The sequence below is a fragment of the Typopeltis vanoorti genome, chromosome 1, assembly GCF_054136105.1.
Source record: "Typopeltis vanoorti isolate ZY-2024b chromosome 1, IOZ_Tvanoo_1.0, whole genome shotgun sequence".
Classification (NCBI taxonomy): domain Eukaryota; kingdom Metazoa; phylum Arthropoda; class Arachnida; order Uropygi; family Thelyphonidae; genus Typopeltis; species Typopeltis vanoorti.
The window spans coordinates 122,799,239-122,826,867 of record NC_143549.1 but is presented as its reverse complement, the minus strand read 5'-3'; the positions used below and the strand labels follow the sequence as shown (position 1 = coordinate 122,826,867).

Here is a 27,629-nt window from a genome sequence, read left to right as displayed (position 1 = left end):
TGTAAAGTGGATTTTTGGATGTTGTCTATTTAAATGCACTAAGAATGTATCCAATGTGCCTGGGCCATGTGGCCAAATAGCAAGCACATCATAACTTTTTTTCCCCATATTTACAATGAGAAACTGTTGACGATCTGCTGGATGTCCTGTGTTTTCTGCCAGAACTTTTACAAATTGTATGACTGTAGTTGAAGGAGGTAAGCCTTGTTCTCTTTCAAATTTACTGAGCAAACACCAAGATGCAAAAACTGAGTATATGAGCCACTTCTCTATTTCACAGTACAGTAGAATGGTTAACTGGATGCGAAGTGCAGTTAAGACCTTTTTTTTGTTGGCCTTGTTTATTATTCACCAGAGAGAAAGGCATTTGGAATAAGTATGGATATTCCAACCTTAATCATTTAACAGCAGCAGCATTGCAAAAACATGAGCACTCCCAATAACATGTTCAATCATTATTAAATCTCCAGATGTTTGGAAAACAAAGAATTGACACTCTCATTGACAAACAAAGAAAAATTGAAGTTACTCATCATAATGAACAGGTAAAGAAAAATAGAGACATTTTAAAAAGATTAATTGATGCTGTATACTATTTGGGCTTTCTCTGAGAGGTCATGATGAGTCTGAAGATTCAGCTAATCGAGAAATTATATAGCATTTTTAAATATGCTCTGGAGTATGATCCTCTTTTAGACAGTCATTTAAAGCAATTTGATTGTATTTCAAGGAACTTCTTCCGTGGTACAAAATGATATCGTTAGCACTATATCTGATGTGGTTAAAGATGTTATAAAAAAGATATTGTTGCTGCTACATTTGTGGCCATTATTCTGGATGAAACTTCTGATGTCATGTCAGAATCATAGCTATCAGCTGTTTTCCCGTTTTATCCATAATGGGCAAATACACGAAAGATTCATCGGATTTACAGACGTAAGCGATGATAGAATGTCTAGTGGTCTTTTTAAACATGTTGTAAACAAAATTAAGGAATTTAATATTAAGGACAAGTTAGTTGGCCAAACTTATGATGGTGCCTGTGTAATGAGTGGCCATATTAATGGGTTACAGAGGAAAGTTATCGAGTCATATCCTTTAGCAATGTTTATGCATTACTATGCCTGCGTTTTGAATTTAGTTCTGAAGCAAAACCTCTCGAACATCAAGGAATATGGATTGTTCTTCCAAACTATCAGCTTTGGCAACATATTTTTCTAACTTATCACTTTCTCACAAAGCTTACATAGCATGTTAGTTCAACTTCAGCAGTAGAATTTTATTTCTAAAATTAGCATTTCTTAATATTTCAAATGCAATTCAAATTGATTTCAAGTTATATATATATATTCATTTTGCTTTTCATAAATTGACTACTTTCTGAATCCAATGGCTGTATTACAAACAGCTGTTACATGTATTTTCTGGAACTGAAAATTTGAACGTGAATGTTAGGACAAATGTGTTTTGTTAGGTGTTATGTTTGGTGCTACAATAAATCTGTTCTGTTCACATGCATGTAGCATAGCCTGCAGGAGCAGAATGTTTTTCCATTCTGCTCCTGCAGGCTATGCTACATGCATTCGAGTTGTCTCTTACACTAATTGTTCCTAAATATAGTGAACATATGTAAAATGTTTGTTTACTGTATTTAGTGATAAACAAAACAATTGTTTTTCTTGCTTGTGCAGTATAGCATCTGTTGAAGTTGAAATGGAAAGTATTTTACTCGGCTGGCCTGGTTGGCCGAGTGGTTAGCATATCTGCTCTCCAGCCAAAAGATTGCAAGTTCGAATCTCTCTGTTGGCATGGATGTTTGTGATTGTCTTAAAAAAATATTAGTGGTAGTGGTCAGTGGTAGATGGCATTGGTGTAGATCAGGCGTGGCCAACCTCATTCTATACGAGGGCCCATATATGATGAGTGGTAGCGTCACAGGCCACACACTTTTAGACAGAACTTAAAATAAACTGCATTTTTTCAAGGCAATAGTTATATGTATTGAATTATTATTTGTTAAATCATTTTGCTACTGGGAGAACAATATAAAATACTTGAATCTGTCTCTCTGAAACTGGTCACTGTAACCAGAGCAGAGCAAGTGACTTTCAATGATGCATTACTCGAGAGCATAGAAATCTTCCACTCTCACTACTACAACTTGCACAGAGAAGCAGTAGATTTTATAAATTGAGTAATCTTTTTAAAGCAATTTTTATTCCATGTTGAGAATATAAATTGTTTTCGTCATCAGAAATAATGGATATAATTAGTATGTCAGTCAGAAAATCTGCGGTCAAAACTAATAGCTAAATTGATAATATATATAATTTAATATAGTTTTTATCCTGCCCCAGGCCACACAAGATCACGTTATGGGCCGCATGTGGCCCATGGGCCTGCTGTTGTCCACCTATGGTGTAGATGATGAAAGTAGTTGCAGTTCGTTGTAGTTGGTGGATTGAGTGGTAGAGACGGAGAATTGTGGAGTAGGTAACCCTCCCTCGATGAGTCTTTGGACTCCCTGGAGGTGTCATATAATAATAATAATTTTAACGAAAGGTTTTTTTTTTCCTGAATAAAAATGAATACTTCTGTGTATTAAAAGAAGTTGTTGATCTACAACAAAATACTAGCATATGTCAGATATCTATTATTGATAAGACAGAAGAGCCACTGATACTTTAAAAAAAATAAACTAATGAATGCTGGTCTGGTTGGCCGAGTGGTTAGCGTATCCTCTCTCCAGCCAATAGGCTGTGGGTTCGAATCCCACCTTGGGCATGGATGTTTGTGAAAATACTAGTGGTGGTGATCAGCGGTAGATGGCGTTGGTGTGGATGATGAAAAGTTGTGGAGTAGGTGCCCTCCCTCGATGAGTCTTTGGACTCCCTGGAGGTGTCATGTAATAATTATAATGATGATGATGTAGTATTTCCGAAAGTTTGGAGATAATTCAAATAATGATCAGATATTGTGTGTCCTATTATTGTGTTAAATGGATATTTAGTCTCAGTAAACAAAAGAGAATTCTTAGAAAATAAAGCATAATATACATAAACCAGAGAATACACATAACGTGCAACAAATTTTATGAGATGATTTTCTGCTCTATCAAACTGTATGTGTTCAGGCCATGCCTAAATGAATCACCTGATCAACATTATTAGTTCATTGGATTAGCCTCTCCCTATAGTCTTTAACTGAACTATATACTAACCAGCCACTATATACTAAATGTATATAGTGGCTGTTTATTATTGATCAGTTATTTATACTTTGCAAACAAATCTCTTTCTCTCTCCTCGTAAGGTTTTGTTTTTAATTATGCCATCATAAATTCACTTATTCATATTTAAACTTTATAGGATCACATGCTATTTGCTCTACCAGCAACTTATAGGACACATATCACAAATGTTAATTATTAACATTTGTGATATGTGTGTCAAATTAATGAAACTACAAATACTTTCATTAATGAAAGTATTTTTACTCCCACTCTATACAGATTTGATTACAATTAATTGCATTGGGCCATTTAAAATGAGCGCTGATGTGCTATGCACTCTTAAAACTTTCTTACATCAATAAAAATGCAGTCAAATTGTTGTGAATTTTGTAGCGCGGTTTGCATAACCCACATGACAGCACACCCAACTGAAATGGGCACACTAGCCACTGATATATATAGGAGTTGCACAAAATAATGGAAACACTAAGATATCTAGGAATATAATTTGTTTGTGGTGGCAGCTCTGAATGTTGTTTTATTTACAAAATAAGAACATTCAGAGCAAAATATAGCCTTTTTGTCCATGTGCTGAATTCAGATTATGTTATTTGGCAAAACACTTCATCATCATCAAATTCCTGACGTGTACCCTCAATGGGTGTACAGAATATGATAGTAATACATGCAAAACACATCACCACTAACTTCCTACCTACAATTTTTCCTCCAAATCAGTCTGTTACCTGTCAAGACTCAAACATTATCAGATCTCTGTCTTCTAAGGCACTTTTTACTGTATCAATCCACCTATATCTTGGTCTTCCACCTCTGGGTCTTTTTCCTGCCATCCTGACGGGAATACTTGTTTTGCTAATCTTTCCTTTCCCATTTTAAGTGACCATACCACCTGAGATTAGATCTACTAACAATGTGTCAAAATACTTTTTACCTGCAAAAATAAGGTACAGCCTTTTTGAGCAACTTGCTCTAGATTCCTTTTCTTTAAAACCCAAAGTCTGGTGTAGGTATGTTAACAATGTTTTCATTACCTGGCCCCACAGCCACCAGACTTTTGATGCCTTCCTCAACCACCTGAACAAACAACACAAACTCAATACAATTCATAATTGAAATTGAAAGTCAGAACACAATTCTGTTTCTGGATTCATTTGCCACACATTTTTCTTCCAACAGTCTTTCTTTCACTGTTTACTGTAAGCCTGTGATCATGCAGTCTGTGTGTATATTACCCTGCTTTGCCTTTGCTTTCTTTATTTAATATTCAAGAATGGATGGCTGCCTTAATGCTCGACTGCCGCCATTTATTTATTTCTACTATATCTTATTTCTCATGCTCTATAGTCTGACAGATTTATTTGTTTAATGACTGTGCCAGTTAGACTATATATTGAGTGTGAGATTATAAGATCTTAAACCAGAGACAAAGCAGATATCGTTTGTATTCCCCCCACCTTTATATATCCTTACTTTAAACTAGTCGTGGTTTAATTATTAATCCATATAACTTCTATCTTATGCAGGTTTGAATTTTTTAGGATAATGCATTGAAGAATCAGTCCAATGTGTTGTTCACAAACCATTTAATTAAGTCAAAAGGAATTATTTACAGAATGATTCACATATATACACAATGTCATTACAATACTCTTGCTAGCTCAATTCCTTATAATCTAATCTTAGTTCTAAGCTAATTCACAATCTAGCATAGCATTACTTGAATATAAGGCAAGTCTAATTCAACATTAATATACAATATCTCATAAACATTGACACTTGCCATACCTTCTTGTTCAGCACACAGTCTTTCACGTTAACCTTTTGTTCACGCACAAGTCTTCTTGTCTTTCTTTCTGCTTGCTGACTGGTTCCTATTTTCCTGCTAAATTTCTTCTTTGTCCGAGTCATCGACTATGCCTTGCCTTATAGGACCCTCAACTTAGTGGCAACATACAGCTCCTTTCTTTTGAGATGATCACAATATTTCTCATGTGGTGATGGACCCAGGTAGAAGACTCGGAACTCACAATGCTTCTCTTTATATTCCCAACAACAACTTCACTTGATGATGGACTCAGGTAAGAGAAAGTTTAGAAAACCCCAAGACAAACAACTCTTCTCTATCAACTTTCAACAGCGAACTTTGCATAATGGGGACTCAGGTTAGGGAAAGCTTTGAAAACTCAGATGAAATTTTTTCCCACGACTTGCCTTATATAGGCTTGGACCTCTGTTGTGGGCATGCATGCATCTCTCGAAAATGGTCACGTATTGACCTTCGGGCATGCTGATGTCATTCTTTGCGCATCTTTGAAATTCTCTATTCATGGCAATTGGCCTTTTTGACATGACATCATCTTTCACACATTTTTTGGAAATTTCCATCTGTAGCAATTCTCAGAATTCTTCACTAATCTTAGCATTAGACACTGATTTAACATTACTTAATAGCCTTACATGATGATGTCATGCACCACATTATTTTAACAAAGGCTCAATACAGTATTATTACAGAAAAGATTATTTTCAAAATTTTACATTTCTCTGAGTGCATTCTAAACAAAAGACGTAAAAATGAACATGATAAGTTGCGAACTTTCCTATCATGAGAAATTTTACAAGCCCACAGGCCAATATATACACTATACATTCTTCTCAATTATATATTTGGTTTAATCCTTTATCCAAGTGTAAGCAAACCAAGTCTGAAGTATTCTCGGGACTGGGGCAACTCGTGGTAAAGGTGGAGTAAGTTCTGATCACTTGCCTTAGTATCTCCTTGCAGACATGTATAATGCTATGCATTAAGGGAAGAGCCACTACCCAGACTGGTTTTGATGGGAGCCAGACCCAGAGGTGGTGACACAAAGGTGGAAGTAATGCAGAAGTCATATCACTATATATCAGTTGCCAAAAGGTGTATTATTATTATTAAAATTCTCTGGATAGTTGATGGAAGATTTTTCACTTGGCTAATGTTACCAATTATATATTTGGTTTAATCCAAATACTCGTGGTAAAGGTGGAGTAAGTTCTTGCCTTAGTATCTCTCATAATGCAAAGCACATCTCCTTGCAGACATGTATGACGCTATGCATTAAGAGAAGGGGCCACTACTTAGACTGGTTTTGACTTTTATTGAGGTCTCATCAGTGAGAGCCAGACCCAGAGGTGGTGATACTAAGATGGAAGTACGAGTTGCCAAAAGGTGTCATACCCTTTTATTAAAATTCTCTGGATTAGAGATAAGTTTATGGAAGTTTTTTCACTTGGCTATGTTACCAATTATATATTTGATTTAATCCTTTATCCATGCGGAAGATACTAAGGCAAGTGATCAGAACTTACTCTACCTTTACCACAAGTTGCCCCAGTCCTGAAAATACTTAAGGCACAAACTTGGTTTGCTTACACTTGATAAAGGATTAAACCAAATATATAATTGGTAACATAGCCAAGTGAAAAAACTTCCATCAACATTCTTCTCATCCGCTCACTATGAGGTGAGCAGATGAGAAGAATGTCTAGCAGTGATATAGTAATGACTGTCACAGGAAGCCCACTCTCCCCTGCTGTAGTTAGCTTTTATTTAGAGCATTTAGAAGACATTTTTTTCATCTGTACACCCTCACACTTCATTTTGGGTTAGATATATAGACGACATTTTTTGCAGTGTGGCCTCACAATATAGATACCTTACCAATGTGTTTAGCTACTATAAATATTTTACATCACTCTATCAAATTCACTATGGAAATTGAAAGAGACAACAAATTATTATTTCTAGACATACTTCTCATCCGCTCACCATCAGGTAATTTAACAACATCAGTTTATAGAAAACCCACTTTCACAGGATGTTACGTTATTCAGCAATCTGCACATCATCCTACTCAAAAGACAGGAATTAGGGTTTAATTCGATGAGCTTAGACTAATTGTTCAACTTGCCATCGTTTACAAGAAGAACTCTCAAATATCAAACAATATACTAAATTATATTGCTTCTCAGAAAGGACTACACAACATGTGTTTGACTCCTACAAACCTAATCCATGCATCTCCTCCATTTCAAAACTGATTTCAAAAATTCTGAAGAAATATGATATAGTTGCGACTTTTATTCCTATTAATAAACTCGACGTATTCATCCTCTTCTAAAGATGAACGCTCTGTCTCTTCCAGGTGTATTACAGGTTCCATGTGACTGCCATCTTTCCTACTTTGGACAAACTGGTCGCTCAATAGAAAAAAGAATACATTTTTTGGCTTGAAACATGACTTCTACATAGATGTCGGTACAAATTTGAACGTTTATTAAAGGAGAGTGCTGAAGCTATACTTTACCACCCTAACTTGAATCAGAATGACTGCCTATCCTTATCAAAAATATGGGAAAGTCTGATTAGAATAACACATCATTAAAGGCCTTTTTTTTTTTTTTTTTCAGTTACTATTGAACCAAGAATGTTATTTTCACGGAAGTTATGTTCAATAGCTTAAATTAAAAACTCTAGCTTCTCATTCGCCTTACACAACAGCCAGAAACGTGTAAAATAAAAGTTATCAATGATTTCAAAACAGACTTTATAAGAATGAAATGCAATAAACTTGCCTCCTGCTCAACTGGCAGTCAAGCCTTCTGGTCCCGTGCTAAAGCTCTTGGGTAAAATTTCTGGCAATCCATATTGCCCTCTTTTGCATCTTGAAGGCACTATGGTAACTTCATCCAAGGAAAAGGCAGACCTCTTGGAATTATCTTTTTCTTCCAGTTCCTGCCTGTATGAGAAAGCAAATTACCTCCCGTACTTCCACATACTGCCCACTGCATGCCTCCTCTGGACTTTCACCAAAGGAACATCAGAAAAACTCATTAATATTGATACTAATAAGGCTCCTAGTGGTATTCCTCCAGTTGTACTCAAGACTTGTGCTCCAGAATTGACACCCATCCTGTATCATCTGTATAAACTTTCACATTCTACTGACATCTACCCAACATCATAAGTCCACATCCAGCTTGTGCCCAAAAAGGGAGATAAAAGTCAGCCATCTTTATAGTCTCATTGCTCTCACCTTACTTTCAAAAGTGATGCAGAAGGTTAACAACAACCAGCTTCATTGCCTGCTTCTCATCATTTAATTAGATCACCAATGTGGATTTTGTCATTCTCATTCTACAACCGACTTCGATCGCTCGATATTTCTAAAGCATTTGGCCTTAGAAATATTGAGCGATAACGAGTTTCTCCAAGTCTTTCCCTGGCCTAAATCCAAATATACTCTGTGATTATATTGCCAGTTTCCTCACTGGTGATTCATTGTGTATCATGGTGCAGGGCTTCCTCTTATCAGACTTCCCCGTCAATGCTGGAGTGCCTCAGGGTTCTGTGCTCTCACCCACACTCTTCCTCCTTTACATCAGTGACTTCAAATCCTATTACAGCTTTGCCGATGACAGTACTCTTCATTCCTCATTCGATTAACCTTGCAGTACCCTAATGTCAGATATCACAAGATCTTCCATAAGTAGTGACTTCAATGGGACAAAGACAACTTAGCAAATTTCAATGCCAAAAGAACTCAAGCCTGCCTTATTACCTGCAAGTAAAATCCTGCCGCATCTTCTCTCATTTTTGATAATGTTCCAGTTTATCCTGGCACAAACATATTACATAGCCTCCTTAGTCTCTGAAAATCTTGGTGTTCTTTTCCATTCAAATTACTTCTCTTCTTCTCAACTCCTAATACTATAAATCTCAGATCAAACTTTGGAGTACCGTTACCACATTTCAGGTGGAGTACCCATGACCTTTTTAAGAATTCTTGATGATATTCAGAAGAGAGAGTAATCTACTTAATAGATGATCCTTCCCTCACAGACTCCTTTCAGTCACTTTATATGCTCTGTTTCAGTGATATGCCTTTTCTATAGGTACTACTTTTACGGGCATTGCTACTCTGAATTGGCTGTTATTATTCCTCCACTTTCTTCTAACCATAGAAGAACTGGAGCAGGCACTAGCCAACACTCATACATTGTCCAGCTTTGAGCACACCGAACTAACTTCTTATCTGCTTCCTTCAGTCCATCCACCTCTATTCTTTGGAACAATCTGCCCTGCACCACTTTTCCCAATGAGTACAACCCAACCTCCCACTCTTTAAGAAACATTTCAACAGGCTACATTTTTCTCCTTAATCACTTACCCATGCATGACACTATTGTGTTATGTCTTGTGACCTTTCATGTGTGGAGTCAACATAAAAAAGTGGAAAAATCTGAATGAAACATTGTTTGACTTAGCAGGGAAATCTGTGGCAAAGCATTCTGTTGGGGTAGCCAGAAGAAGTTAAATCAGCAGCAGCTTTAGGAAAGCTTCCTTTCTTAGAACATAATGATTGCACAGTTATCAATCCAACAGTAATTGCTGACACACTTGGAAAGATTTCTGCAAAAACATTGGCAACATCTTATCCCCTCCTGAGTTTCTTGCTCAGAAAGCAAAGCAGAAAAATCACAAATCCAGTATCCAGTTTACTTCTAATAGCAATGAAGAATATAATAGGCTATTTACTAAAGAAGAAATGACAGCTGTTTCTCACAATATCCATTATGAGATGGGGAAACATCTGTCACTGTGGACCTGGATCAACTATTGCCCCTATACAACAGAATTTTCTGTAAGATCATATTCCTGGATACCTGGCAGAAGGCAATTATTATTTCCTTTCCTAAACCAGGGATGGATTCAAAATTCCAAATAATTACTATCCAATTGCTTTGACCAGCTACTTGTGCAAGATTCTGCAAAAAATAGTTAACTTTTGTTTTTTTATGGTTTCTGGAGAGAAACAACCTTTTTTTTTTTTTTTTTTTTTCAAAATACAATCTGGCTTCTGAAAATATCACTCTACTACTGATCTTCTAGTCAAGCTGGAAACATCCATTAGAAATTCCTTCCTAAAAATGCGAGCATCAAATAATTGGTTTTCTTTGATATGGAAAAAATAATATATGGCACTTTAGTATTTCAAATGTTATCATTTGAAATACTAAAAGACTATAATTTTGGTCTTAGAGAGAATGTCCCTCTTTTTATTGAGTATTATTTAACTGGATCTTCCAAGTGCAAGTGGGAATCACTTTCTTCAGACTGTATAACCAGCAATAGAGAGTCTCCCAAGGTTCAGTTTTAAGCATCATGCTTTTTTTTTTTTTTTTGCAATCAAGATCAACCTGATGACAGAACAACTTTCTCAAATAGTAATGCCCTCTATATGGATCACTTCACCATTTTTTGCTATTTTTGTAATATGTGGGTAATAGAAAAACAGCTGCAGCAAGCCATTGACTATCTCTCAAAATGGGTGTTTGCAAATTGGTTCAGATTTTCACAGCATAAGACAGTTTCTATGCACTTTTGCCACAGATGTAGTCTTCATTGTGACTCAGAACTCAAACTAAGACAAGTATTAATTCCATTTGCACAAGAAGTCCAGTTCTTGGGACTCATATTTAACAGCAGTCTCAGTTTCCTCCCTTACATATGTCAGTTATGAGACAAGTGCCATAAGGCGAGCATTCCACACATCCTGTCTTCCACCTTTTGAGGTACTGACAGATATTCTTTGCTTCATTTGTACAGGACATTGATAAGATCAAAATTTGATTATGGGTCCAGGTCTATGCTTCTGCCAGAGAGCGAGAGAACACTATGATGTTAGACCCTATTCACTATCAATCCATCACAATTACAACTGTGTCATTTCACACATCACCTATTCCTTGTCTGTACATCCAGGCAAATGAACCACCAATGTTGCTTTGGCATCAACAGCTCTCTCTCTTATATGCAACCAAAATAAAAATCCCTGCCATACCACCCCTGCATTGCCATCTATTTTTTACTCATGATGGGAGAATTTGTTCAACATGTGACAAGCTACCATAAAACCCTTTGGTTTGCAAGTAAATGCTCTCCTACAAGCTCTAGAGACTGCAGTAGATGACATAGCTATGACACCACTAAGCACTTTTACTATGACAGTCATACATACCGATATGTAGTTTTTCTTGCAACAGGCTACCAAAATTTTTCACCCCTCTTGTCTACCAGCAGCTCTTTGAAGCTCATAGAATTGATTACTGTGATTTTCTACCTGTCTACACGGACAGTTCAAATATCGGAGGACTTAGTGGGATTTTCTGCCATCTTTCTGGAGAGCATTATATCTTCAAAATCCCACTAGAGCGTACCGACTTTACATCCAAGCTATATAAGATAGAGCTTGCACTAAAATACATCAGATTACATTGCTACCAAAGGTGCATAATATATTGAGATTCAGAAAGTTCTCTTCAGGCAATAAAAACTCTAGAGCTACAGAAACATCTAGTGCGCATTGGAATCTTACACCTGTTCTTTCAATCATGCTTCTGCTGGGATCAAGGGAAATGAGGCTGCAGATGCTTCAGCAAGGTCAGCTCATTTCTCAAACATTCACTCATCGCCTGTGCCATACAGATATTACTGGAAGATTATCAGACACACACACACACTAATATACCAGTGGTAGTCATGTTGAATAGAAAGAGACTAATAATAAGCTCTACCAAATTAAGCCTGAAATTAAATTATGCCAATCTAATCTGTGCTGGGTTTTTTGAAAGCAGGAAGTTGTACTTGTTCACCTCTGTATAGGTCATAGTCATCTCACACACTCCTTCCTGTTGAAGGGTGATAACATGCCTATGTGTGAGTTTTGCAATGCCAGACTCACCATTTGCCATATTTTAATTGATCATCCTCATTTTATGAATGAGCACACTCATTATTTTAGCTAATCCGTCTGAGCCCTATACATTCAAGCAGATTTTACCAGACTCAGCAGATGTTCCTTTTGTTTTTAAATTTTTACAGACGGTATTACCATATATAGATCATTTATGCAGCTGTTCTTATATACACCATTTTTATACGTTATTGTTTTGTTATATATGTTTTATGAACTTTTATACTTTTTCATTGATCGTTTCACACCCACTTTATCTAAATTTTTATATACCTCTGTACACGTTTTCTTTTTAGAATTACACGTACAAACATTTTTATCTATATCTGCTTATGTAATATCTTACAATTTTTTAACTTGTATACTGCTGTGTTATCAACTTTCTGGTACAGGATGACCACAGCTTTCCTTGCACAGTAAACACCAATCAAACAGTTTGTTTTGATCTTCATTTCATTTTGGTTATCTGCTACTTCTGTTGTGTTCTTGAGGGGGGGGAATTATGTGATGTCTCATGCTTCTGATCTCTGACCTAACAGCATTTCAGCATCTGTTAGTTGCAAGTTGACTTATTATACAAGCATCAGACTCCTTACCTAACATCAGAAAAATCTAAAGAAATGAATCATTTTGTCCATCATTTGATGACTTTTGTTTATCAGAAATTGTGAAACCACCCCCCTGTCATAGCATCATTATTCCAAACTTTATCCCTGCTGAAACTATAGAATCAGATGTCACCTGTAATTATATAATTATATTATAGGTGCTAAATAATTAACATAGGTATCAGCATTTTTATATGTAATTTATGAATGTTTATAAAATAAAAATGCTATTTATGAATTGCTGAATAGTTAGTAACAGGATTTTTAAAACATATATTATCCTTGATGAAAAACATTAATGTATTTATTTTATTCTTCTGATTAATTTCTCATATTATTATTAACATTTCAAATTATTTTTCAACTTCACTATCAAGTAATGTAGCACGCATCCAGTTCAGGCTTCCAAATGGCTCATATGTGACACATCAGTTTTCTGCTGGTGCAACTCTTGAAGAAGCTAGGCAGTTTGTTATAGAGGTATGTAATGCACACTGTTTAAAGTAAAATTATTTATTTATTCATTTTAATTTGAAACATTTTTATCAATAAGGGTATTGGGACTTTCTCCTTGGATAATAAATGATTGTCTGATATATTAGATCAATGACATAGTAAAAATCAACATTCACTTGTTAGCAATAATTTTTTTTCAGATCCATATTAACTGATGGAAATTATGTTCAAGTTAAAATTTAGAGGAAAAACAAAAAAAGCACAGGCATACCTCTTCCCCCCCCCCTCCCCCTTGTAGATGTATGTAATGGTTTAATAGCATTTTTAGGCAGTCATATATGTGCAGAAATGACACAAATAAAGTATTAATTTACAAAAAGGTATGCACATAAAGTAATAGTTAATCAAGGCGATATGGACAGCTTGCAGGATGATTTAAATAGGTTGTAAGTATGGGCAAAAGATAATGGGTGTCAGTTTAATGTCAAGAAATGTAAAGTTATGCATTTTGGGATAAATAGATTACAAACCAACGAGTTGCCCTGGTGTTGTACCACCTTACCCCAGTCCTGAAGATACTTTCAGGTGCAAACTTTGTTTGCTCACACTTGGATAAAGGATTAAACTAAATTTATTATTTTCATCAAAGATTATGAACCATGTATTACATTGATTGCACTATACTCCATAAAATAAATGAATCTAGAGATTTAGGGGGTGGTGGTGGTAGACGGAGGTAATGTTTAGAGGACATATTGCTAAGGTAGCCCATAAGATTACTTGGACATTGAAGAACACATTAACAAGCAGATAAGGAAGTTATTATTCCTCTTTATAAGGCCTTGATACATCCACATCTGGATTACTGTGCTCAAGTCTGGTTCCCTGGGTTTCTTGGGGATGAGGATGTGGTGGAGAGAATTCAGAGGCGAGTGACCAAGATGGTGAGTCGCCTGTGGAATGTTCTCTATGAGGATGGATTTAAGGTGTGTGTGTGTGGATTGCAGAAGTTGGCTGATAGGAGAAAAAGAGGGGGTATGATAGAAACATTTAAGTTTCTTAAAGGGTTTTATAGGAGCGATTCAGGGGAAATGTTTCAGCACTTGGTAGAGGGATCAGAAAAAGGGGTCATACCAGGAAGTTGAATAAAGGTGTGGTTAATAGGGGTGTGAGGACAAAATTTTTTTGCTTGGAGAGTTGTGAATGAGTGGAATGGGTTGTCGGAGTCGGTTGTGAGTGCTTGGTCTGTTATTGGGTTCAAGAAGAGGTATGATAGATTGAGTCTCTGGCAATGAGTCAGACTCCATGGAGGTGTCCGTATAATAATATATATATATATATATATATATATATATATATATATATACCAGGTAACAAAAAAGGTTTGTGCAGGTTTTTCATAATAAAAATTAAACAACTGCAGAAATTTTCATAAAATATTTTATTCATTAAAATAAGCACCTTCACAATCTACAATGAGATACAAGTTTGTAAATTCTGCTTGTATAAAACGTTTTGTTTTTAGAGGTAATAAACCTAGAAACCTCCACTTCAATCTCTGTTTTATTGCAGAACTGTATTTTACATGTGATCATCTAGTGCCAAAAAAAAAAAAAAAGGTGATTATCACTTGGAGAAATATCAGGAGAATATGGAGGATGAGGGAGTATCTCCCATCATAAAGAGCAGATCTTTTCATGGATAAGTTTTGCAGTATGAGGTTTTGCTTTTTCCTGAGAATAGCGTTTTCTTCTGATTAACTAGGCCTGGCTGTTTCTGATGTAACACATCCTGCACATGCTCTAGTTTCATCGAGTAGAACTTGTCCATTATTGTTTGACCAGTGAGAAACTCGTAGTGAACATACCATATCTATTGCGACAGTTATTCAATTTAAACTAAACGTATTTGGTCATTTATAATTAAAATACAATTTTATCTAATGCTCACCATAAAAACAAACTTATATTATAGCCTGCCAGTTTTGCCAGCAGACTGTCTGGCTTTTTCAAGGCATTTATGAAAAGACATAAAAACTAGTAAATGCAAATTGAAAGGAACATAAAAAACATTGTAAACCAACTAGTAGCTAAGGTTACACGTTTGCGTGACAGAGAGGACTTATTGTTCTTATTCATTATCATGCATGCGTGTTTGATGTAAATGTGTAATGTGATTACTGGCTAGCTGTAGTTCAGCTTGATTAAGAGAGAGGATAAGGTTTTTCCACGAACTGTTTAGAATTACATCCTGATTTCTGTTGAGGTTTCTGCTGGTTATTGACACTATTGTGGCTTCCTTGAATAAACGATGTCTGTAGTCGTCATCGAGATATGGCATGGAGCTGTTTTGCTACTCTATCGTGTGGTTAGATGTACAGAAATGATGTGCTAAGCCGGAAGAGATACTTTTGTTGTGGTTTACATCACCAACATGTTCTTTTTGTCTGATTTCTAAACTCCGTGAAGTTTGTCCTATGTAGGCAAGACCACAGGACCAGGGAATGTAATATACTCCTGGATATTTGTAGAAAGGTACCTTATCTTTTGGGGATCCTAAAATTTGTCTGATGCTGGTGGTTGGTTTGAAGACTACTCTGATGTTGTGGACTCTTATTAATATTCTTGCTATTTGATAAGAAATTGACTTGATGAAAGGGATCACTACAGTAGAAATGTGCTGGGAGTGTGATTCTTCTTGTCTGGGGTTGTCACTGTATAGATATTTTTTATGATGTTTTGAGGATATCCATTTTGTGATAATTTGTTGGCTATTAGTGAGAGTTCAGTCTGAGTATCCTCCTCTTCTGATATAAACTTTCTGTCCCTATATTTCAACATGTGGATAATGCTCAGCTTGTGTGTCTTGTGACGGTTTGAAGTATAATGAAGATATCTTCCAGTATCTGTGGGCTTTCTGTAAATAGATAATTTGACACTGTTTGATTGTTTCTATTTACAGAAAGCCCACATCATCAGACAAGTTTTAAGATCCCCAAAAGATAAGGTACTTTTCTACAAATATCCAGGAGTATATTACATTCCCTGCTCTTGTGGTCTTGCCTACATAGGACAAACTTCATGGAGTTTAGAAATCAGACAGAAAGAACATGTTGGTGATGTAAACCACAACAGAAGTATCTCTTCCGGCTTAGCACATCATTTCTGTACGTCTAACCACACGATAGAGTGGCAAAACAGCTCCATGCCATATCTCGATGACGACTACAGACATCGTTTATTCAAGAAAGCCACAATAGTGTCAATAACCGGCAGAAACCTCAACAAAAATCAGGGTGTAATTCTAAACAGTTCGTGGAAAAACCTTATCCTCTCTCTCTTAATCAAGCTGAACTACAGCTAGCCAGTAATCACATTACACATTTACAACAAACACGCATGCGTGATAATGAATAAGAACAGTAAGTCCTCTCTGTCACGCGAACGTGTAACCTTAGCTACTAGTTGGTTTACAACATTTTTTATGTTCCTTTCAATTTGCATTTACTAGTTTTTATGTATTTTCATAAATGCCTTGAAAAAGCCAGACAGTCTGCTGGCAAAACTGGTAGGCTATAATATAAGTTTGTTTTTATGGTCAGCATTAAATAAAATTGTATTTTAGTTACTCAATTTAGTCAAGGAATCTTGCACACTCATAGCAGATTTATTGATAAGTATAACATCGTCCGCATAAAGCAAAGAGCTGCCATTAACATCTCCAATTTTGATATCATGTTTAATACCACTTTCCTTCATAATGTGATCCATATAGATAATGAATAACAGAGGGGATAATGTACATCCTTGTCTCACACCAGATTTAACATTAAACCATCTTCCTGTACTTCCATCAATTCTAACTGCTGACTTAAAACTCAATAAAGACTAAGTATTGCTTGATATAATGCCCATTGATACCATATAACTGTAGCATATTAAATAGCTTCTCTCTTGGCAACTTATCATATGCCTTTTCCAGATCTACAAAACTCAAATAGAGATCTTTGTTATATTCCCATGATTTCTCCGCTATTTGTTGTAAAGTGGAGATCTGATCCTGACAGCCTCTATTTGGCTGGAATCCAGCTTGTTCTTCACCAAGCTTTTCTTCTACAATTCTTCTCAACCGTTTCTAAAGTACACTAACATATATCTTACCAGAAACACTCAGTAGGGAAAGACCTCTGTAATTCTCACATTCAGTTTTATTTCCCTTTTTATACATGGGTACTATGAGAGCTCTTCTCCAATCATTGGGAATCGTCCCTCTGTCCAGGCCTTCTGAACCAAGCAGTGCAGCCACTGCAAGCTTTTATACCACCATACTTCAGCATTTCTGGTCGAATATCATCTACTCCTGCAGCCTTTCCACATTTTAAGCCTTTGATGGCTTTTTCTACTTCAAGTATGGATATGTATTCCTGACTGCATGCCTGGTCAGTGTTTTTTACCACTGTGCTATCACTGCTTGTTTCATTTAGCAATTTCTCGAAGTAAATTCTCCATACTTAAAGGATATCTTTTTCTCCCTTTTTCATGTCACCTTTATCATCTCTAACCCCTTTTACAGCACTCTTTCCTCCATTTCTAAGCTTCTTCAACAACCTCCAAAATATTTTGCCACCTTCTTGATATTTATTTTCTATGTTCTTGCCAAAGTCCTCCCATGACTTTTGTTTAGTTAGTTTTACACAGTGTTCAGCATTCTTGCATTTGTCTCTGTATTCTCTAAGAGCACAAGCTGACTTATTTGCCAGGAACTTTTGATATGCTTTCTTCTTTTCCTTCACTGCCTCTTTAACTTCCTGTGTCCACCACAGAGTTGTGATTTTTCTATCCTTGCAGACAGCCTCACCACATGCCTCTCTGGCTGAAGCAATCAAGGTTTTCGTCAAGGCTGGCTTGCCACTGAATCTCCAAGGTTTGGTTCCTGTTCTCAAACTCTTTCATTTTTTCTTCAATAATCTTTGTGTATTTTAGTCTACAGCTCACATCTGAAAGCTGCTCAACTTTAATTCGCTTTAAAACTTTCTTACATGTTATTCTTTTCAATATGAAATTCAATTTTATCCTGCTCAAGATTAAATAGTGATCACTTCCAATTTGAAATCCTCTGTACACTCTGGTGTCCTGCACCAGGGAGAAAACATCACTATCAACAATAACATAGTCAATGAGACTTTTCTTATTCCTTGCCTCTTCTCTCCATGTGAATTTGTGCACATTTTTATGTTGGAACAGTGTTAGTGATAACCAGTCCATGTCCTGAGCAGAAATCCAACAAATATTTGCCATTATTATTAGCTTTGCTCTTTTCTTCAAATTTTCCCAATATATTTTTGTATGTCTAAACAATCATTTCCTACTCTGCTATTTAGATCCCTAACAAGGACCATCTTTTCCTTTTTCATTGTGTCAGATGCTTTCCCTAAATCCTCAAAAAATTCCTGCACTTCTACTTTAGTAGAACCTTCTGTGGAACCATAGGCACAAATAAGTCTCATTGTCCAGTTCCCCATTCTGATATTTGCCCACATCACTCTACTTGAGACTGCCATTCAAGAAGATTAGCCTCGTATTTAGTTGAATGCTATGGCTGCTCCTTCTTTTCCTTGATTGCCATTGCCTGAAAATAACATTTTGTATTTATTGCTCAGAAAGGTCTTACCAGTTTTTGTCTTTTTTGTTTTAGTCACCCCTATTATGTCGATCTGGTACTTATCTAATTCCTCAGCTAGCTCTATTTCTTTGCCATTCAGGCTTCTTATGTTGATAGTACTGATCTTTAACTCTGGTGAATTAAAGATACCAAGAAATTATATTCTTGGTTTCATTCATTATCCAAGTGGAAGCAAACAATATATGTACATGAAGAAGTCACGTACATACTTTGTTTGCTGGGCTACTTGTATATAAAGGCTAATGACTTCACATCAATTGCCTTAGTATCTCATAATACATATCGTTAATGACATATATAATGCTATGCATTATTCATCTCTAATCCAGGGTATTTTAGTAATAAGGTGTGACACCTTTTGACTGCCTTTATATGGAAAGATGACTTCTGCATTACTTAACCTTGATGTGACTTCTGGGTCTGTCTCCCACTGATGAGACCTTAATAAAAGTTGAAACCAGTCTGGGTAGTAGTCCTTCTCATAATGCATAGCATTTTAGGATGCTAAGGCAATTGATGTGAAGTCATTAGCCTCTGTATTCAAGTAGCATTGTCGTGAAGTGACTTCACATGAGAACTTTTTTTGCTTACACTTGTATAATGGATGAAACCAAGAATATAATTTCTTGGCTTCTTTAATTTATAGTATAACCAACTTAAAAAAAAAAATCAATAGAAAAATTCTTATAGCCATATTTCGAAGGTTCAAACAGCTGCAATGTACAAATATGATCAATTTAAATATATCACTAATAAATGATTCTAAGACGAGCAAACTACCTACAAGAAATAGTCGTGATTATGACTGTACAGGTCAATAGTATTGAAAGGTTTAAACTTTGAGATAGCACTGAGAAAATTTAACAAATTGAATTTCATATACTATATTGAAAGGTGCATAGAATTTCTTTCAAATTATATAGCTAAATATCATTTGAAACTTGTAACATTTTAAATAATACCAAAACAATAACTAGAGCCTCACACAATAGAATTATCATATGTCAAATTATTAAAAGTAAATCAGAATATTGTGATTACAAGGGTAATGCTACTGTTGTTTTAATCCAGACAACTTATTTAATAAAAATGACTTGGTCTCTCATATCACTCCCTGTCTATTTGTTGGATATAACCATTTAAAAAGAACATTATAGAATCACTTAAGTTCATCCTAAGTGATATATGCCATTAGACTGGCAGAAACTGTTATCATTACTATGCTTGCTTCTTGCTTCTTGAATTTGCAGTCTTCCTAAAATACACAGAAATAAGGTGCTGCTTCAGAAAATAGCTGAAAGTATCAACATTGCTAATTATCATCTTGTCAAGAAACTAGCATTCATCCCATTTAAATTAACATACACAACATTTCATAAACACAATTAAGAACATCACATTTAACAAAGAATGATTTATTAGTAAAATGTGACATAATTCTGCTTTGCTTTTATAGGACAGATTTCTGTCCATTATCACATACTTCTTTGTCCACATATTGCATTGGAGTTACTTCATATAGCAAAATATTTTTACCTACAAAAAAAGGAAAAAAGGGGGATACAGCTATGGGCTTGCTGCTATTTCCCTCCTGTTGCCCACTTCCAAAAAGAAGTTTTTGAGTAATATGCTCTAAATTCTTTTGCTTCAAAACCTAGGGTCTGGCAGCTTAGATACATGCATTCATGATATTTTTGTTGTCCCCATGACAACTAAACTTTAAACTTTCCTCAGCACCTGAACAAACAACAGAATGGTACAAATGAATATTCGCCACTGAAAACCAGAATGCACTTCTTTTTCCTGGATGTACTTGTCATGCCTCTTCCCTCAGGCAGTCTATCATTCACTGTCTATCATAAGCCCCCACATACCAGCCAATATATATATGGTGACTCTTATTAGAGGATAATACGTCTGAATTTGATATCTGGCCATTAAAAAAAAAACAGGACTATAGCTTTGGTGTAGAGTTTTTTTTTTTTTCTTTTCTTCATCAGAGGTGAGAGCAGTAGGGTAATGACTAATCAAATTAGTACTGTGACATACTGCATGAAGTATAATGTAACTTGTGTATATATGTGTATACTCCAGATGATGATGGTGACCTTAATAAGGTCAGAATGTCTGGAAATTAAAATTATTACTCAAACACAGTTATGGTCTTCATAAATTACCATAATGAATGCTTATCACTTTGTAACAGAAAGGACTTTATATGAGTGTTTTCTTTCTGCTTTATACTTTTTTATATTGGTATTTTAATGGATGCTGAATTCACTGTCAACCATCATTCTTTTGCTCTCCTTTAAGCTTGTAAAAACAAAAGTAGAAGCTGTTCACCAACATCCATGCACAGTATTCAGCTGTACACTTACTGAACCAACTTCTTATTCTCTTTTATTCATTCCATCTACTGTTTACATTGTTTTTTTTCCCAAGACCTGCAGCATACCGCTGTTCAAAATCATATCAGTTGATTTCTTTTTAGCCACTTCACAAACACTGCTCTGATCTATTGTGTATTTTACCTCTTGTGTGAGATTGATATTAAAAAGCAAAAACAAACTAAATAATAGATATAGGACATGAGTAAAATTTATTTTAAAATGAGTGCGATTGAAGATTGAATTTATTTTTGATCTAGGAAATTCGCCCAGGGTTTTCATCCTTTACTCTATCAACTACATTTCCTCGTCGACAATTCATTAATAGTGATTATTCCCAGACACTAAGAGATTTGCAGTTAGCGCCATCTGCTGCTATACTCATTTTGCCTGTAAGTATGGGATTTCTTTTAAATATTTTCATACTCATGCTTTTTTTCAAGGTTACTTCTTGCCTTAAAAACATTTCATCAAATCAGTCATGAATTTTTGTTAAATTAATTCATTTATGATATAGTTCAAATCTCCTAAAATCATTTCTGACCTTTGTAATCTTACAATGTGAATTATTTATAATCTTGGCTACAAAAATTGTACATTTATATATGCATGCATAGAGCAGGATTTCAGATTATTTAACCCTTAGCTTATCTGGTGTTAGTGTATTATAGATTTCCAAACCTGTAGCACACTATTTGTATTTAAACCTATTAGTTTGGAAACCTGTAGCACATCAGCATTCATAAATGCTGATGAATATTTTGTATATTCATAAAATCATCATGCATTCAGCTCTCGCTATAGTGAATTCACTCCATACTGTAACTTACTACCACAATAAAGTCCCATGGCATCAGTTTCAAAAGTAAATATTGTTTTACTACTTGGTTACAAAACAGTAATGGATATCTATTATTTTAATCAGAATAAAATAAACAGAATAACAGTTTTTGATGTTAGGATAACTTAAGAGTCAGAGCTAGATAACTGTGAGGAGACTTTCAGTAACTATAAGGAATGTAGAGAACTGACTAGGGCTTCTGACCTAATGTCCAATCTTCACCTTCACATTGTGTGCCCTGTTAGCAGTTATCCACTGGATACTGAACAGACAGGGATGGGCTTGCAGTTTGGAACTCTAAACTGTAAACCAGACATCAAATTTCTAGTATGATGAAATTTCTTGCCAGCTAGGGCATCACCCCCAGCTGACGAGGGTCAGGTCCCCACTGTTTTCATCAGGGACCATGGAAAACAGTGAAAAGTCAGGTGCTGGAATGAACTCAATGTCACCAGAATTCAAGATAGGCACAATTAATATACAAAGCTTTCACAGAAAACAAGTTGAACTGGCAGAGGAATTTGAAAAAATACCACGTGGACATAATTGGTGTTATTGAAATGAAGACTATAACAGGGTGCAATCTTACTAAACAATAAATATAAGATGTTGTATTTGGGCAGTATTGATAAGGGAAAGGAAGGAGTAGCTATAGCATTCAACAACAAACATTGAAGATAAATTTCTTGATTGCTAGGCAGTTTCAAATATAGTATGCAGGCAGGTTTCAAAATGAGGAATTGGACAATGAAACTTATTTATGCCTATGATCACACAGAAGATTCTTCTAGAAAAAAGTAGAGAAATTTTTGTCATTAGGGAAGGCAGCCAACATAAAAAAAACAGAATAGCTTGTCTTTATAGGGGATCTATAGAGCAGGGTGGAAAATGAACCTCAAGCATAGAGAAATATTTTCAGAAAATTTGAAGAAAAGAAAAATTATATGAGAAATTAAACATTGATCTTCATACTATTCCTTCAATGGGACAAGGACAACCTTGTCATGTTCAATGTTGCCAAAATGCAGTCTTGTCTTTTCTCTCGCAAAAGAGATCTCAGTTCACCTATTCTTACCCTTGGTAACACACAAATCACCAGACAAGATTAGATTAGGTTTCTCTGCTTGGACTAATGTTTACCTCCAATCTCTCCTGGCATAAACACATCACATCACACCAGTTACCTCCTCAGCATCCAAGTAACAAGGCATTATCTTTTGAATGAAAGAATATTTTACACCCAGTTAACTTCTAACTATATAGAAATCCGAAATCTGCTCATATCTAGAATACTGCTCACTTGTTTGGAGTGGTGCACCTAAAACTTCCCTTAAAATCCTTGATGTCATCCAGAGGTGAGCAATTAGGCTCATAGATAATCCCTCACTTACAGATTCACTTCAACCTCTATCTCACAGGCACAGTGTCTCAGCACACACTCTCTCCTTTCTGCAGGTACTTCCATGGTCACTTCTTCGGTGAATTTAATCAGTCTGCAGGATTGTGTAAATTGAATAACAGCTATAATATTTCTATGATAAAGTGAATTTTTGGATGTTGATTGTTTAAACATATCAGAAATGTATCTAATGTTTGTAGGCTCTGAGACCAAACAGCAAAAACATCATCTGTGCTTCATAGCAAAACTGCTGGTGTATGCTAAAAAATCCCCTTGACTTTATTAGGTCATATTTGCTTTTTGTTCAGGTTATTTTACATGAAAAGCAAAAATATACAGACAGCTAGATAGGACTGTTATGAAGTCCCCCCCCTCTCTCTCTCCTTCACACTAACCAATTTCCATATGAAATTTATGGAAAACCATGTGTAGATGATATATTTCTTTTTATTTAGTTTCATTGTCTCAACATATTAGGTACATTTCTAATACATTTAAACATCATCAAAAAATTCCCTTTGCCATAGAAAAAGAAACTGTCTTCCCTTTCTGGATATGCTGGTGACAACTAACAAATGATTCATTTTCCTTTTATGTCCATAGTAAATCCACACATATAGAACATACTTACATAAGCAATCATACCAATACCAATCCCAATAGTATGGCGTTCTCAAAACACTGACATGGAGTTAGGTCTGTTTGTTTTAATAATACAGCTCTGGAAATTGAACCAGGGATACCTTCACAACACTTTTATAGCCATTGTCTACAACTCCCATAAAATTAAAAAAAGCGCTGCATGCTTCCACCATCTATCCTGCAAGCAACACACAAGATCATAACAACACTATTCTCATCCTTATGTTCGAGATATATCTGAAAAGAGAAGGTTAAGTTTTTCACAAATATATTCTCCATACTATCTTCAAGGCACACATTCCATTAGCTACTTCCATCCTCTTCTCCTGAGGATTACCTTCATCCTGTTCCCTGTGCCTGCATCCTGGCCTACTTTAAACAGACTGGTACATCTGTTTTGAAAAACTAGCACCTATATCTGCAATTGTTCTGGATATTCCTTCACACAAGATTAAATAGAAAATGACAGCTGTACTACAAAGAAGTCATTACTGGTCCAAGAGACTATTTTTAGAATCAGCATCAGTTATTAATAATTCCCCTAATCTCAACAGGTATGGCTGTATTAATTTGATAAAGATCTGGGAGACTCATTCTATAACCACACTGGCACCAAGAGGTCTCCTTTCTTGGATTTTAGCTCTGTTTGTTACAATCTGAATTGTTTCCTTAACATTCTAATTGAATGCTGTCACCATAGTTGTAATTTGTGTTCTGATGATGCAGTTTAGAAAACAATCAAAATATTAGCAAGTTAAATAAATTATTGTTTCTTCTGGTGTTTTTTATATCGCAAAGTGCTGTTATGAATAACCAACAACACCTAAGCCTTTCTATATGTATAAGATATTGTTATCAACAGACCTCCATGGAGCCAAGAAACTCATTATGGGATGTCCCACTCTTACATGCACAGCTCATTGCACCTCAACTTAAATGCATTCATTGTCTCTGAACTCACCACATTCTCAGATAATGCATTCCAATCACCTACTATTCCATGCAAAAAATCTGCTCCTCACACCCACCTTACACAGCTTCCAGTGATGGCCTCTCGTTCTCACCCCCCCCCTTCTCCATCTCCAGATATTCTATGAAAAATCTCATTCATGCTAATCTGGTAATTATCCCTTACCAACTTATACATCTCAATCATGTTTCTCTTCTTCCTTCTATCCACTAGGTGCTGTAATTTAAAAATTTTTAAACCTCACCCTTTGCAACATTAAACTGACATCCCCACACATGCCCATTTAGCAGTCTATTTAAGTCCTCTTGCAAAAGCTACATCATCTGCTCTACTTCTCATAACTATCCCTAACTTTGCATCATCTGTAAACAACTGTATATCACCATTTAAGCCCTTTCTAATGTCATTGACATACAAATTAAACAGCAGTGGCCTCAAAACAGACCCTCAGAGCACAGCACTAGTGACCTTCCTCTTCTTGGATATCACTCCCCAATACACAGCCTGCCGATACCATCAGACAGCCAATCTCTCCAATCCAATGCTCTAATTTACTATCCAACCCCATCTGTTCCAATTTAGCCTATTTTGTCATGTGACAGATAACAGCATTAGAGTGCTGACAATGGTAGACTAATTTGAAGGAAACATGTTGCTAGGAGATTAGTAATAATGCAAATTGAATCATGTTGTACTGTCATAGTATACCAAGTATCCTGTACTCCCCCACCTTGAGGATACCTATCAGGATATTGATTATAATGAGGTTTTGATGGCAAATGACTTTATATGCTCCTTTCTTATAAGCATTCATGTTTGCAGTTGCTTCTGCATAAAACTTTAATTTGACTCTAATTAAATTGGTCGAGTGAATATTGGATACTCAGAGAAAGGATTGACTTGTCCATGTCCTCCTCCACTTTCTTCCAAGCTGATAACTCTCTGTTCAGAGGAGGAGAGAGGAAATAGTGGTACAGTTCACTCTTACTATTGCAAATACTTTTAACAAACTAATGTAGTGGTCTTATGAATTTTTAATAGTGAAAGTTAACTGTAGTTAACTATAGTTAAAGTTAACTGTAGGTAGAAGAGAAGACTATTTTTTACATGCTTACTGCTTTGAGAGAGGAGAATTCTTTGATTAATCTCAGCTCTAAATTATTCAGGTGATGTTATACTCTTAAATAACTTCAGTAGTGGTTTGTAGGATTCCTTAACTAAATTGAATAACTGCATAACAAATAGCTGCATTCTGAATAGTGAACCTATAAAACAAGTAAAACATTTCAGCTATTTAGGCATAATGTTTAGTAAGATTGCAAATTAATCTTTGCCATGCTCATGTTTTCTTGAGCAGTTTAAAAATAGCATCCTTGTTGAGCTTGAGTGTTCATTCTTGAACATCCTGCTGCATTAAAAAATCTCCACCGAATCAGTTTTTAAGCATTTGAATTTCGCAGTACTGAGAACTCTTATGGATAAAATTCAGCTCAGTGCAAGCATTTTCTACATTAGCTATCTGGAATAAAATGTATAGTTGTGCACATAGCAGAAGAAATCTTCAGACTGATGTGTCACATGGTAATGAACTTCTCAGGAATAGTAAAAATAATGAGATGTGTTCTTGATACTCACAATGCATGAAATAATGAAGCCCACTGTGTAATTGAATACAGTAAGAATATAGGAACATACATAAGTTCTGCTGTCAGGTCTTGAAGTGGTATACAAAGTTTTTTCACCTCTTGTACATTTCTAAATTCTCGGACACTGTACAAAATAAAAAGAGGGAGGAAAAAATAAACAAACATAATACTGGCAAATTTTCAACTGACTTTCATAAGAGAAATTCAAAACTTCCCTATACCAAGAGCAACCACTAAAGTGTGATGTGTACATTGTGACTAATCCCTCTGATTGAAAGAAAGACACTTCCCATCTCTGGTTCTTCCTGTACCATAAAGGAAGAATCACAGTAGGTATTGTTTTATGTATTCAAACAACTCACTGGAAGAAAAGAAAAAGAGAGAGAGCAGATATACAATATGTACAGCTAATGCTATATTGCCCTATGTGCATAATCGTTTTAAAAAACATCATAGAATGGCTAAATTTTGAAAGAATGATGGATCTTTTTCCTGGTTGGCTGAGTGGTTAGCATATCCACTCCATCCAACAGGCTGTTGGTTTGAATGTTGCTGTGGCTTGGATGTTTGCAATTGTCTTTAGGTGAGAGATGAATTTCATTGCCTGTTTAAGGCCACTTCACTACTTATAGGAGGCCTAAAGTGGCTTGATATAGTTCCAAGTTTGGTCTCTTGAGCAGTGTTTCTGAACCAGGTAAAAAAATTAATTAATTAATAAAAATATTTAAAAAAATATCCTTAGTTCTTCTTTGGTATGAATGTAGGTTTACAAAAACCTTTTGTAAGTGGAAACCACATAAAAAGGGTAGTGGAGAATGTGCAGTATTGTAATGAAATACTGAGCAAGACCCTCAATTAAACATAATTTGTAAATGTCACAATTTTGGCCTCACCATGATTTGAAACATATTGCCTAAAGTTTCCTTGCTAACTTGTATTCAAATTATGAA

The 27,629-nt window shown here is 35.6% G+C and overlaps 1 protein-coding gene across 2 annotated transcripts in view; it reads left to right on the top strand.

Annotated features, from left to right (window-relative positions):
• Positions 1 to 27,629, top strand: part of LOC150110374 (UBX domain-containing protein 4) — a 202,467-nt gene that overhangs the window by 144,830 nt on the left and 30,008 nt on the right. For both annotated transcript variants that reach the window (XM_090399088.1, XM_090399098.1), the window contains exons 11-12: positions 13,034 to 13,136; positions 21,442 to 21,573. In XM_090399088.1, coding sequence (XP_090255214.1) covers positions 13,034 to 13,136; positions 21,442 to 21,573 — 235 coding nt within the window. The remainder of the gene's footprint in view (positions 1 to 13,033; positions 13,137 to 21,441; positions 21,574 to 27,629) is intronic.